Raw genomic sequence first — 12,500 nt, forward strand, 5'->3', positions numbered from 1 at the left:
GAAGGAGTCTTCAGTAGTAGAGGACCAAACACAGTCCGGCAGCTAAGTGGGCAAGCCAGCGCCCTTCACATCATAGTTACTCTTACTTTTAAAGGATTCTAACAGTACAATAGAAAACTTACACAAGGCTTTGGAGAGAAAGAAAGATGAGAGAGAAAAAAAGATGAGAAAGAAAGAAAGAAAGAGGGAGAGACAAAGAAAGATGATAAAGAGTAAATAAACACCAAGATTGCGGGATTGATCTATCCCTTATTATGTACCCCATGTACAAAAGTCAAACCAAAGGTATACAGTAGCTTCACTTTTCACTGCTTGTTGAACTTTGTTCTTCCATTGTGTTTTTACTGGTCATGATGTTGATGAATCCTGTTCATCATTCTTGTTTCATCACTTCTATTCTTCATGTGTAGAAAAACACCTCGGCACCAGCTAGGCTCCTTCACAGTTTGTTTTAGTGCAGTGATTCCACTCCCTCCCTCCCTCCCTCGCTGGGCTGGCCTGAGGGTTAGCTGCCATGGTGCTCTTTTAGCTCTTTTGTCTTCACCAGAATATTAGACCTGGAGACAGATAGGAGGGAAAATACAGGTATTTTAACAAGCTAAGACTATGTCACTCATTAGACTACATCACTGACTCATTAGATTACATCACTGACTCATTAGGTTACATCACTGACTCATTAGGCTACATCACTGACTCATTAGGTTACATCACTGACTCATTAGGTTACATCACTGACTCATTAGGTTACATCACTGACTCATTAGGTTACATCACTGACTCATTAGGTTACATCACTGACTCATTAGGCTACATCACTGACTCATTAGATTACATCACTGACTCATTAGGTTACATCACTGACTCATTAGGCTACATCACTGACTCATTAGGCTACATCACTGACTCATTAGGCTACATCACTGACTCATTATGTTACATCACTGATATCTGTCATACCTGAGTGCTTTCCACCTGTCCTTCTCCACCTGGTTCTCTGGGCTCTCACTCTCATAGGATGCCAGGTAGAGGCCTAGGGATGAAATAAATAAATAAATATGATATGTGACTATAATGTTTAACTGTAATGTGTGATTAAATGTTTCTACTTTAAGGCTCATGTTAGGTGAGACCGTGTCTTACCGTCCTCACTGAAGATGGGAGCAGTGTGGAGGTAGTGGAGGATGCTCCTGTCTGTCTCAAACGGACACTCTATCTGTTTCCACGTCATAAACTCTCCCACCTGGCGAGCCAATTCCACAAATTTCTGAAAACAAAATCAAAAAGCAGAGAGAGTGAGAGAGAGAGAGAGAGATTGCTTTGGCAATGTAAACATATTTACCATACCAATAAAGCCATTTGAATTGAATTGAGAGAGTACAATCCACATTTGTATGTCTCACTATGAACTTTTCAGCCTTACCGCAAAATGTACATGACCATTGGGCAAGCGGTTGGCACATCCCTCATTCAGGAAGTATATGTCTTTGATCAGTAGGCTGAAGAAGGGAATCACAATCTAAGAAAAAGAGAGAGAGAGTTAATGATGTGTGTCCTTGGTTTCAGTGCATGAGTAGGGGTCAGGTAAGGATAGTTACAAAGTGAATGATGGCCTGTACCTTCTCCCTGATGCTATTAGCAGTCTGGGACCTGTGGACGGCTCCCCTAAGTGCTGTTCTGTAGTTGTAGAAGTTTCCAGTAGGGTCCATCTGATGCTGTATAGTAAAATAAAATAGTTTATTAGTCAAATGAAATAAAAATGTAATTGTCACATGCGCCAAATACAACAGACCATGAAATGCTTACTTACAAGCCCTTAACCAACAATGCAGTTTTAAGAAAGTAGAGTGAAGAAAATATTTACTAAATCAATTAAAGTAAAAAAAGACAATAAAATAACAATAATGAGGCTATATACAGGGGCTATCATGAGGACCGCCAAAGGAATGGAAGACCCAGAGTTACCTCTGCTACAGAGGATAAGTTCAATAGAGTTACCTCTGCTACAGAGGATACGTTCATTAGATTTACCTCTGCTACAGTGGATAAGTTCATTAGAGTTACCTCTGCTACAGAGGATAAGTTCATTAGAGTTACCTCTGCTACAGTGGATAAGTTCATTAGAGTTACCTCTGCTACAGAGGATACGTTCATTAGATTTACCTCTGCTACAGTGGATAAGTTCATTAGAGTTACCTCTGCTACAGAGGATAAGTTCATTAGAGTTACCTCTGCTACAGTGGATAAGTTCATTAGAGTTACCTCTGCTACAGAGGATAAGTTCATTAGAGTTACCTCTGCTACAGTGGATAAGTTCATTAGAGTTACCTCTGCTACAGAGGATAAGTTCATTAGAGTTACCTCTGCTACAGAGGATAAGTTCATTAGAGTTACCTCTGCTACAGAGGATAAGTTCATTAGATTTACCTCTGCTACAGTGGATAAGTTCAATAGAGTTACCTCTGCTACAGAGGATAAGTTCATTAGAGTTAATTCTGCTACAGAGGATAAGTTCATTAGAGTTACCTCTGCTACATGGTCGAATTGCTGCAAAGAAACCACTACTAAAGGACACCAATAATAAGAAGAGACTTTCTTGGGCCAAGAAACATGAGCAATGGACATTAGACCGGTGGAAATATGTCCTTTGATCTGATGAGTCTAAATTTGAGATTTTTGTTTCCAACCGCCATGTCGTTGTGAGACGCAGAGTAGGTGAACGAGAATCTCTGCATGTGCGGTTCCCACCGTGAAGCCTGGATGAGGAGGTGTGATGGTGTGGGGTTACTTTGCTGGTATTTAGAATTCAAGGCACACTTAAACAGCATGGCTACCACAGCATTCTGCAGTGATACGCCAACCCATCTGGTTTGTGCTTAGTGGGACTATCATTTGTTTTTCAACAGGACAATGACCTAAAACACACCTTGAGATGGTTTGGGATGAGTTTAACAATTCATCCCAAACCACTGAACAATGAACTTTAACAACTACTGTTTAATAATAATAACAACAATGAAATCATACAAATTCTAACAAGGTATATATCTAAGGCTGTGCTGGTTGGCTAGCCTTACCTCCAGGATGAAGAACTTGGCAGTCTTGGCTTTGCCCCACGTCTTCTTCAACCGAGACACAGGACTCATATTCATACCAGCTAGAGGAGCAGACACAAGTCAAATATCGGTGTTTTGCCAAATATAGTAGTATTTGGGTCATGTATGATGTACTCACAGATGATGGCCATGAGGGAGTTGAAATTGCCAATGTTGAAGCACTCTCTGGCCACGTCGATGAAGAACTCAATCACCTGGGCTCTCTGTTTCTTCTTAGCAGGCTGAGAGGAGATAGACACAGGCTGCTAGTAGGATATAATGGATGTAAATGACATGCAAAATAATACAGTATTTGTCCCAGGGCCCGTATCTAGTATCAGTTTTGCCTTTTAGATCATAATGAATAGGATTATATGGAGAGGTTGGGACCTGATCCTAGATCATCATTCCTACTCTGAGACGCTTTGTGGATACAGGCCCTGGTCTGGGAAGAAAGTATCAATGCCTCACAAAAGGGTAGAGGAGTGTAGTAATGTTACATGGCCAGCAGGTGACACTAAAGAACCATGAATGAATCATCAACCTCAGTGAGGAAAGACTGGCATAACATAATATATCATAATACATGCCATTTAGCAGACGTTTTTATCCGAAGGGACTTACAGTCATGCATGCATACATGCTTACGTATGGGTGGCCACGGGAATCAAACCCACAGTGCTTACTTCACAAACACCATGTTCTACCAAATGAGCAATACGGGACCAGAACGAAGAGAATAACGTGAAATCATTTACCATACAGATCTCAGTAGCTACCAGGTAGCACAGCCTGTTGAACCACCTGACATAAGCCTCCAGGTTAGTGGTCTTCTTCTTCTGCTCACTGAAACACGGCTGCTGGGACACAAACACAGAATACTGCAAATCAGGACCAGACAGGGCCTCTCTCTCTCTCTCTCTCTCTCTCTGTCATTCTCTCTCCCCCTGTCTCTCTTCTCTCTCTCTCTCTCTCTCTCTCTCTCTCGCTCTGTCTTGTTTCTCTGTCATTCTCTCTCTTCTCTCTCTCTCTCTCTCTCTCTCTCTCTCTCTCTCACTCTCGCTCTGTCTTCTCTCTGTCATTCTCTCTGTCTCTCTCTCCCTGTCTCTCTTCTCTCTCTCTCTCTCCCACTCTCGCTCTGTCATTCTCTCTGTCATTCTCTCTCTCTCTGTCTCTCTCTCCCTGCCTCTCTCTCTCTCTCTCTCTCTCTCCTCTCTGTCATTCTCTGTCTCTCTCTCCCTGTCTCTCTTCTCCCTCCCTCTCTCTCTTCTCCCTCTCTCTCTCTCTCTCTCTCTCTCTCTCACTCTGTCCTCTCTGTCATTCTCTCTGTCTCTCTTCTCCCTCTCTCTCTCTCTCTCTCTCTCTCTCACTCTCTCTCTCTCTCTTTCGCTTTTCAAAAAGTAAACAAATGATTTACACAACGGTGTACTATAATGTTATTCCTACTGAAAAGGTTTTGATATGCAGTATATTATACTATACCTGAGTGCTATCTAGTGGGTCTTTCTGAACAAAGGCTTGGACAAACTCCTCAGGACCGATATAACTGAGATGTTCCTGAAACAGAGAGAGCAGAGTAGAGCGACATGGCCGTGCATATTAACTAGATTCATCTCAGTAATAGAAGCCAAGCAATACAGGAAGTCATGAATCATTGAGAAATCGCACATTCCATTGAAGCAACAGCTGACCCCTGGTATGCACAGGCTAAGCAACGCAAATCAAAAATACACAAACATAAGAAAACACACATACTATGTCACTGTTGTTATATCAACAAAGAGAATCACCCACAGCTACAGTACATCTTCACCCACAGATTGACCCAAACTCTGAAAGGAATGCAGCCAAGAGATGAGTGGTGTCTGTGTTTCACAAATCTGTCCCAACATTTAGTGGGAGCCCAAAGTAAGCCGCTTCCCCTTCCCTCACCCTGTGTGTGTGTGTGTGTGTGTGTGTGTGTGTGTGTGTGTGTGTGTGTGTGTGTGTGTGTGTGTGTGTGTGTGTGTGTGTGTGTGTGTGTGTGTGTGTGTGTGTGTGTGTGTGTAAAGCTGTCAGGTCACATACATCAACTGTGGATGTATTCCCTTAATAAAGTCACCAGGCAAACCACTGACTTTGAGATGATGTCACGCTTTTCAGACCAGAATACACGCTTACTCAGGCCTATGGAGGATGGCCCTAGAGCTAACAGAGGACCATTCAAAGCCTGTTACTCAGCTGTAGGCTTGAGCTAACAGAGGACCATTCAAAGCCTGTCAATTAGCTGTAGGCTAGAGCTAACATAGGACCATTCAAAGCCTGTTAATTAGCTGTAGGCTAGAGCTAACAGAGGACCATTCAAAGCCTGTTAATTAGCTGTAGGCTAGAGCTAACATAGGACCATTCAAAGCCTGTTAATTAGCTGTAGGCTAGAGCTAACAGAGGACCATTCAAAGCCTGTCAATTAGCTGTAGGCTAGAGCTAACATAGGACCATTCAAAGCCTGTTAATTAGCTGTAGGCTAGAGCTAACAGAGGACCATTCAAAGCCTGTTAATTAGCTGTAGGCTAGAGCTAACAGAGGACCATTCAAAGCCTGTTACTCAGCTGTAGGCTAGAGCTAACAGAGGACCATTCAAAGCTAATACAGCTGTTAATCAACCAAATGTTAGATCTAAATATCCCCTGGTTTGTTTGGAAGATTTAGGTGCTCCATCTCTCTCTCTCTTTCTCTCTCTGTCTTGATTCTCCACTTTATTTCTGTGTCTATTCCTTTCTCCCCTCTGCGTCCTCTCTCTCTTATTGTCATTTATCTCTCATCGTCTTTCTCTGTCTTTGCCTGTTTGCCTTCCTCTTCCCTCCCCCTCTCTCCTCTTCTCATCATCTCTCCCTTCGATCACACCCTTATCTCATTCTCTTTCATCTCTCCTCTCTCTCCTTTTAATTCCTTCCTCACATTCTTCCTACCACTCTTCTTACCAGTTCCACATGGGTGAGTTGCTGTGCCAGTGTGTATGGGTCATTGCAGATAGACAGTATATCCTTCTGGATAGGTGGAGGCTTGGTCTTGAAGCCCACCAGCTTGTCTGAGATTGAGGAGACTGAGGAGGCATTCACTTTGACAATGCTCTCCTCTCCCTGGGCGATGGCTGCCAGCTTCTGGTTCAGGGTCTGCAAAACCTGGTTCAGTGTCTTCCAATACGCCTGGAAAGGACATATATGCTTTAGAATGATTAGACAACTAATAATAATCATGATCAACACCATCATTATCATTCTCACCCTCCTCATCATCACCACAATCATCATAACGACCACTGTCAAACGCTCCCTAAAACACTTCAGCGAGCAGGCCTTTCTAATTGACCTGGCCCGAGTATCCTGGAAGGATATTGACCTCATCCCGTCAGTAGAGGATGCCTGGTTGCTCTTCAAAAGCACTTTCCTCTCCATCTTATATAAGCATTCCCCATTCAAAAAATGTAGAACTAAGAACAGATATAGCCCTTGGTTCACACCAGACTTGACTGCCCTTGAACAGCACAAAAACATCCTGTGGCGTTCTGCATTAGCATCAAATAGCCCCCGCAACTTTTCAGGGAAGTCAGGAACCAATATACTCAGTCATTTAGTCAGTTCAAACAGAAATTTGCTTCCTGTAGCACTAATTCCAAAAAGGTTTGGGACCCTGTAAAGTCCATGGAAAATAAGAGCACCTCCTCCCAGCTGCCCACTGCACTGAGGATAGGAAACACTGTCACCACCGATAAATCTACGATCATTTCAATAATCATTTTTCCACGGCTGGCCATGCTTTCCACCTGGCTACCCCTACCCCGTCCAACATCTCAGCACCCCCTGCAGCAACCCCCCCCCCCCCCCCCCCCCGCGCTTCTCCTTCACCCAAATCCAGAAAGCTGATGTTCTGAAATAACTGCAAAATCTGGATCCCCACAAATCAGCTGAGCTAGACAATCTGGACCCTCTCTTTCTAAAATTATCTGCAGAAATGGTTGCAACCCCTATTACTAGCCTATTCAACCTATCTTTCTGAGGTCTGAGATCCCCAAAGATTGGAAAGTTGCCGCGGTCATCCCCCTCTTCAAAGGGGAGACACTCTAGACCCAAACTGTTATAGACCTATATCCATCTTGCCCTGCCTTTCTAAAGTTTTCGAAAGCCAAGTTAATAAACAGATCACTGACCATTTTGAATCCCACCGTACCTTCTCCACTATGCAATCTGGTTTCCGAGCTGGTCATGGGTGCACCTCAGCCACGCTCAAGGTCCTAAACAATATCATAACCACCATCGATAAAAGACAGTGCTGTGCAGCCGTCTTCATCGACCTGGCCAATCACCACTTTCTTATCGGCAGACTCAATAGCCTTGGCTTCTGAAATGACTGCCTCGCCTGGTTCATCAACTACTTCTCAGATAGAGTTCAGTGTGTAAAATCGGAAGGCCTGTTGTCCGGACCTCTGGCAGTCTCTATGGGGGTGCCACAGGGTTCAATTCTCGGGCCGACTCTTTTCTCTGTATATATCAATGATGTCGCTCTTGCTGCTGGTGATTCTCTGATCCACCTCTATGCAGATGACACCATTCTGTATACATCTGGCCCTTCTTTGGACACTGTGCTAACAAACTTCCAAATGAGCTTCAATGCCATACAACACTCATTCCGTGGCCTCCAACTGCTTTTAAATGCAAGTAAAACTAAGTGCATGCTCTTCAACCGATTGCTGCCCGCACCCTCCCGCCCGACTAGCATCACTACTCTGGACGGTTCTGACCTAGAATATGTGGACAACTACAAATACCTAGGTGTCTGGTTAGACTGTAAACTCTCCTTCCAGACTCATATTAGGCATCTCCAATCCAAAATTAAATCTAAAATTGGCTTCCAATTTCGCAACAAAGCATCCTTCACTCATGCTGCCAAACATACCCTCGTAAAACTGACTATCCTACCGATCCTTGACATCGGCGATGTCATTTACAAAATAGCCTCCAACACTCTACTCAGCAAACTGGATGTAGTCTTTCACAGTGCCATCCGTTTTGTCACCAAAGCCCCATATACTACCCACCACTGCGACCTGTATGCTCTCGTTGGCTGGCCCTCACTACATATCCGTCGCCAAACCCACTGGCTCCAGGTCATCTATAAGTCTCTGCTAGGTAAAGCCCCTCCTTATCTCAGCTCACTGGTCACCATAGCAACACCCACCCGTAGCACGCGCTCCAGCAGGTATATTGCACTGGTCATCCCCAAAGCCAACACTTCCTTTGGCTGCCTTTCCTTCCAGTTCTCCGCTGCCAATGACTGGGACGAATTGCAAAAAACTCTGAAGCTAGAGTCTTATATATCCCTCTCTAACTTTATTCATCAGCTGTCAGAGCAGCTTACCGATCACTGTACCTGTACACAGCCAATCTGCAAATAGCACACCCAACTACCTCATCCCCAAATTATTACTTACCCTCTTGCCCTTTTGCACCCCAGTATCTCTACTTGCAAATCATCATCTGCACATCTATCACTCCAGTATTAATGCTAAATTGTAATTATTTTCACCTCTAGGGCCTATTTATTGCCTACCTCCCTACTCTTCTACATTTGCACACACTGTACATAGATTTTTCTATTGTGTTATTGACTGTACTTTTGTTTATGTGTAACTGTGTTGTTTTTGTCGCACTGCTTTGCTTTATCTTGGCCAGGTTGTAAATGAGAACTTGTTCTCAACTGGCCTACCTGGTTAGATAAAGTTTAAATAAATAAAATAAATAATCATCATTATCACCATCACCGCAATCATCATCATCATCACCATCACAATCATCACCCCCAATATCATCAGCATTCTCCTCCGCATCATCATCACCATCATCATCACAAAATCATCAACATCATAATCATCACCCTCATCATCTCTCCAGACTACATCCCTCTCCTTCACAGTTTTACACTCCTCTTTCACACCATCGTGCATGTGCGAGCATGTGTCCCTTTTCATCTGTGTGTGTGAGTGTGTGTTGTGTTCCCCACAGTGTGTGTGTGTGTGTGTGTCCCTCCCCCGCTGAGCTGTGTGGCTGTAAGGCTGGTGGTTGGGGCCGGTAGGTCGAGTCTCAGTAAATCACCCATAGCGTGTCATAAATGACCTGAAGCCAGAACACTGCCTGGGCCCTGCTCTGCAACCACAAATAGCTGCAAATTCATCACCATCACCCTCCTCTTGCTCTCTCTCCATCCCTCTTCTTCCTTCTTCGCATCCACCCCCTTTCATCCTACTCCACTTCCCCTCCCTGCTCTTCCTCCCCTTCCTGCTCTCCATCTTCCATCCCTCTCTACCTCCCCCTCATCCCCATGCCCCCCTAATCCTTCATCATCATCCATTTCTTTCTCTCTTTCCTTGAGGTTGCAGAGCCAATGCAAGAACCCCTCCCCTCGTTGCTCTTTCTATTCTCTATCTCTCCCTCTCAATTTCAATTTAAGGGGTTTATTGGAAAGGGAAACAACTGTTAACCTCTCAAGTGAAGAATCACTTTCTTTTAGGTGGTTGTAGAATTTAAAGTCTCTTTTCTGGATTTTGATCATTTTGTGTGCAGTAGCACATACCCTGTCTTCTCTTGAGAGCCAGGTCTGCCTACGGCGACCTTTCTCAAAAGCAAGACTATGCTCACTGAGTCTGTACATAGTCAAAGATGTCCTTAATTTTGGGTCATTCATAGTGGTCAGGTATTCTGTGACTGCATAATCTCTGTTTAGGGCCAAATAGCATTCCAGTTTGCTCAGTTTTTTGGTCAATTCTTTCCAATGTGACAAGTAATTATCTTTTTGTTTTCTCATGATTTGGTTGGGTCTAATTGGGCTGCTGTCCTGGGGCTCTGTGGGGTCTGTTTGTGAACAGAGCCCCAGGACCAGCTTTCTTAGGGGGCTCTTCTCCAGGTTAATCTCTCTGTAGGTGATGGCTTGTTCATGGCTTGTTTGGGAATCGCTTCCTTTTAGGTGGTTATAGAATTTAACGGCTCTATTCTGGATTTGGTTAATTAGCGGGTATCGGCCTAATTCTGCTCTGCATGCATTATTTGGTGTTTTACGTTGTACACATAGTCTCAATTTGGTGTTTGTCCCTCATAATGGGTTCTAGAAATGATTCAAGTATTTTTAGTGTATAGTGTAAGTGATTCGTCATAGTGAAGGCGTAGATCCAGGTTTTCTGGGTCTGTATCTTTTTGGTTGGATGGGTTAATCATTTTATTTCTTAGGTTTTTGCATTCTTCATCAAACTATTTGTCATTGTTGTTTATTTTCTTATAGGGGTGTTAGTGGGCTGACTGTGAACGCTCTGAGAGACTCTGGGTTGAGGTCAGTGATAAAGTATTCTACAGTACTACTGCCAAGGGATGAGCTATATGTGTACCTACCATAGGAGTCCCCTCGAAATCTACCATTGACTATGGACAGACCCAGCGTGCGACAGAGCTGCAGGAGTTGTGAGCCATCTCTCTCGCTCCCTCTCTCTCTCTCTCTCTCCCTCTCTCTCTCCCTCCTCTCTCTCTTCTCTCGCCCCCCTCTCCCTCTCCTTCGCTCTCTCTCTTTCTCCTTCCTCTCTCTCCCTCTCTCTTTATTTCATTCTTTCTCTTCTCTCGCCCTCCCCTCTCTCTCTCTCTCTCTCTCTCTCTCTCTCTCTCTCCGTCCTCTCGCTCGCTCGCTCTCTCCCTTCTCTCTCGCTCTTTCTCCCTCTCTTCTCTCTCCCTCCTCTCTCTCTCTCTCTCTCTCTCTCTCTCTCGTTCTTTCTCTACTCTTTTCTCTCCCAATATCCCGCTCTCTCCTGTAATGCAGTAGAAGATGAATGCATAACATTGCACTGTTTTGTACATTCAGAGTGCCACACCCCTTCACCCGACTGAGTCTCCTTTCTGAGAGTATGGAGGGTAGCCTCTCATACTCCCTCCCTCCCTCTCACCTCATCACAGGGTGCTATCCTGTGGATGATATCTTTGAAAAGGCCCACCATCTTCTGGTCTCTGAAGTCTGTGGGAAACGTCTCTGTCCACTCAGTCAGCAGCTGCAGGATCTTGGGACCAAACTTCCTCACTTTAGCCTGTGAGGAGACACAGTCAGAGTCACTGGGATGGAAAGTTTGGGTTTGTGTGTGTGTGTGTGTGTGTGTGTGTAAGCAGTGCTGACCGTGTCCAGTGGACTCTGGTCCAACTGTTGTTGTTTGATGCAGGTGTCACAGAGTCTGGCCAGCAGCTCAGGAGGAGAGATGAACAGACGAGCACTCAGCAGGAATGTAAACACATAGGCTTTCTGTGGAGGGAAACAATGGGTTAAACACATAGGCTTTCTGTGGGGGGAAACAATGGGTTAAACACATAGGCTTTCTGTGGGGGGAAACAATGGGTTAAACACATAGGCTTTCTGTGGGGGGAAACAATGGGTTAAACACATAGGCTTTCTGTGGGGGGAAACAATGGGTTAAACACATAGGCTTTCTGTGGGGGGAAACAATGGGTTAAACACATAGGCTTTCTGTGGGGGGAAACAATGGGTTAAACACATAGGCTTTCTGTGGGGGGAAACAATGGGTTAAACACATAGGCTTTCTGTGGGGGGAAACAATGTGTTAAACACATAGGCTTTCTGTGGGGGGAAACAATGGGTTAAACACATAGGCTTTCTGTGGGGGGAAACAATGTGTTAAACACATAGGCTTTCTGTGGGGGGAAACAATGGGTTAAACACATAGGCTTTCTGTGGGGGGAAACAATAGGTTAAACACATAGGCTTTCTGTGGGGGGAAACAATGGGTTAACACATCCAGTATTTCCATTTTCATTAACATTATATTCCTACTACTATTTATACTGCTGAGGCTGGGGCCACTACAACCAGGGTAGTGTTTACCTCTGGGTAGTAGTCTGCGGTGGGCACCAGGTGCTGGATGAGAGTGTCCAGAGAGGCGGAGGTAATGGGGGGTCCGTCGGCCACGCAAGCCCCAGGTCCTCTGGCCTCCTGGGGGCCTTCCTCCTCCTCATGGTCAGCCTCAGAGCAGGTGGAGGCCAGGTGGGGGCTGAAGCCACTGGGGGTGAACATGGTGCCTGCTGCTGGGAACACAGTCTGGGGCATTCCTCTCCTGGCTGGGATGGACAGACAGAGAGATACATTCAGCAGGCTAGCTGTTTACCCTCTCAGAGCGTTATCTCTAGTTCAGTCTCCACTACACACTCATTCCATCCCAGTGACTTTACAACCTGCCAGCCACAGCCTCCATTGTTGGGGGAAATGGAACCCCCAGCAGGCCGTCTCGAAGGACAATGCAATACAAGAGGGGAAATGTGTCTCATACTGTCGCCGTCGAGACCTTTGCCGTAAGAAAGTGTTCTGTTTCCTCTCTCTCTAACCCTTATC

At 44.9% G+C, this 12,500-nt stretch overlaps 1 protein-coding gene across 2 annotated transcripts in view; it reads right to left on the reverse strand.

Annotated features, from left to right (window-relative positions):
- LOC110504812 (ras-GEF domain-containing family member 1C) overlaps positions 1-12,500 on the reverse strand; it is a 38,963-nt gene that overhangs the window by 381 nt on the left and 26,082 nt on the right. Inside the window, exons 2-14 of one of the 2 annotated variants that reach the window (XM_036970139.1) lie at positions 11,997-12,229; positions 11,277-11,399; positions 11,053-11,190; positions 6,056-6,280; positions 4,578-4,652; positions 3,854-3,955; positions 3,235-3,337; positions 3,078-3,157; positions 1,620-1,715; positions 1,424-1,519; positions 1,144-1,267; positions 961-1,033; positions 1-557 (exon numbers count right to left, since the gene is read on the reverse strand). The exon at positions 1-557 is cut by the window's left edge and continues 381 nt beyond it. In XM_036970139.1, the coding sequence (XP_036826034.1) occupies positions 506-557; positions 961-1,033; positions 1,144-1,267; positions 1,424-1,519; positions 1,620-1,715; positions 3,078-3,157; positions 3,235-3,337; positions 3,854-3,955; positions 4,578-4,652; positions 6,056-6,280; positions 11,053-11,190; positions 11,277-11,399; positions 11,997-12,218 (1,509 nt within the window). In that variant the 5' untranslated portion in view covers positions 12,219-12,229 and the 3' untranslated portion in view covers positions 1-505. The remainder of the gene's footprint in view (positions 558-960; positions 1,034-1,143; positions 1,268-1,423; positions 1,520-1,619; positions 1,716-3,077; positions 3,158-3,234; positions 3,338-3,853; positions 3,956-4,577; positions 4,653-6,055; positions 6,281-11,052; positions 11,191-11,276; positions 11,400-11,996; positions 12,230-12,500) is intronic. The other variant, XM_036970140.1, reaches the window with a different exon arrangement.

The sequence above is a fragment of the Oncorhynchus mykiss genome, chromosome 31, assembly GCF_013265735.2.
Source record: "Oncorhynchus mykiss isolate Arlee chromosome 31, USDA_OmykA_1.1, whole genome shotgun sequence".
NCBI lineage: Eukaryota > Metazoa > Chordata > Actinopteri > Salmoniformes > Salmonidae > Oncorhynchus > Oncorhynchus mykiss.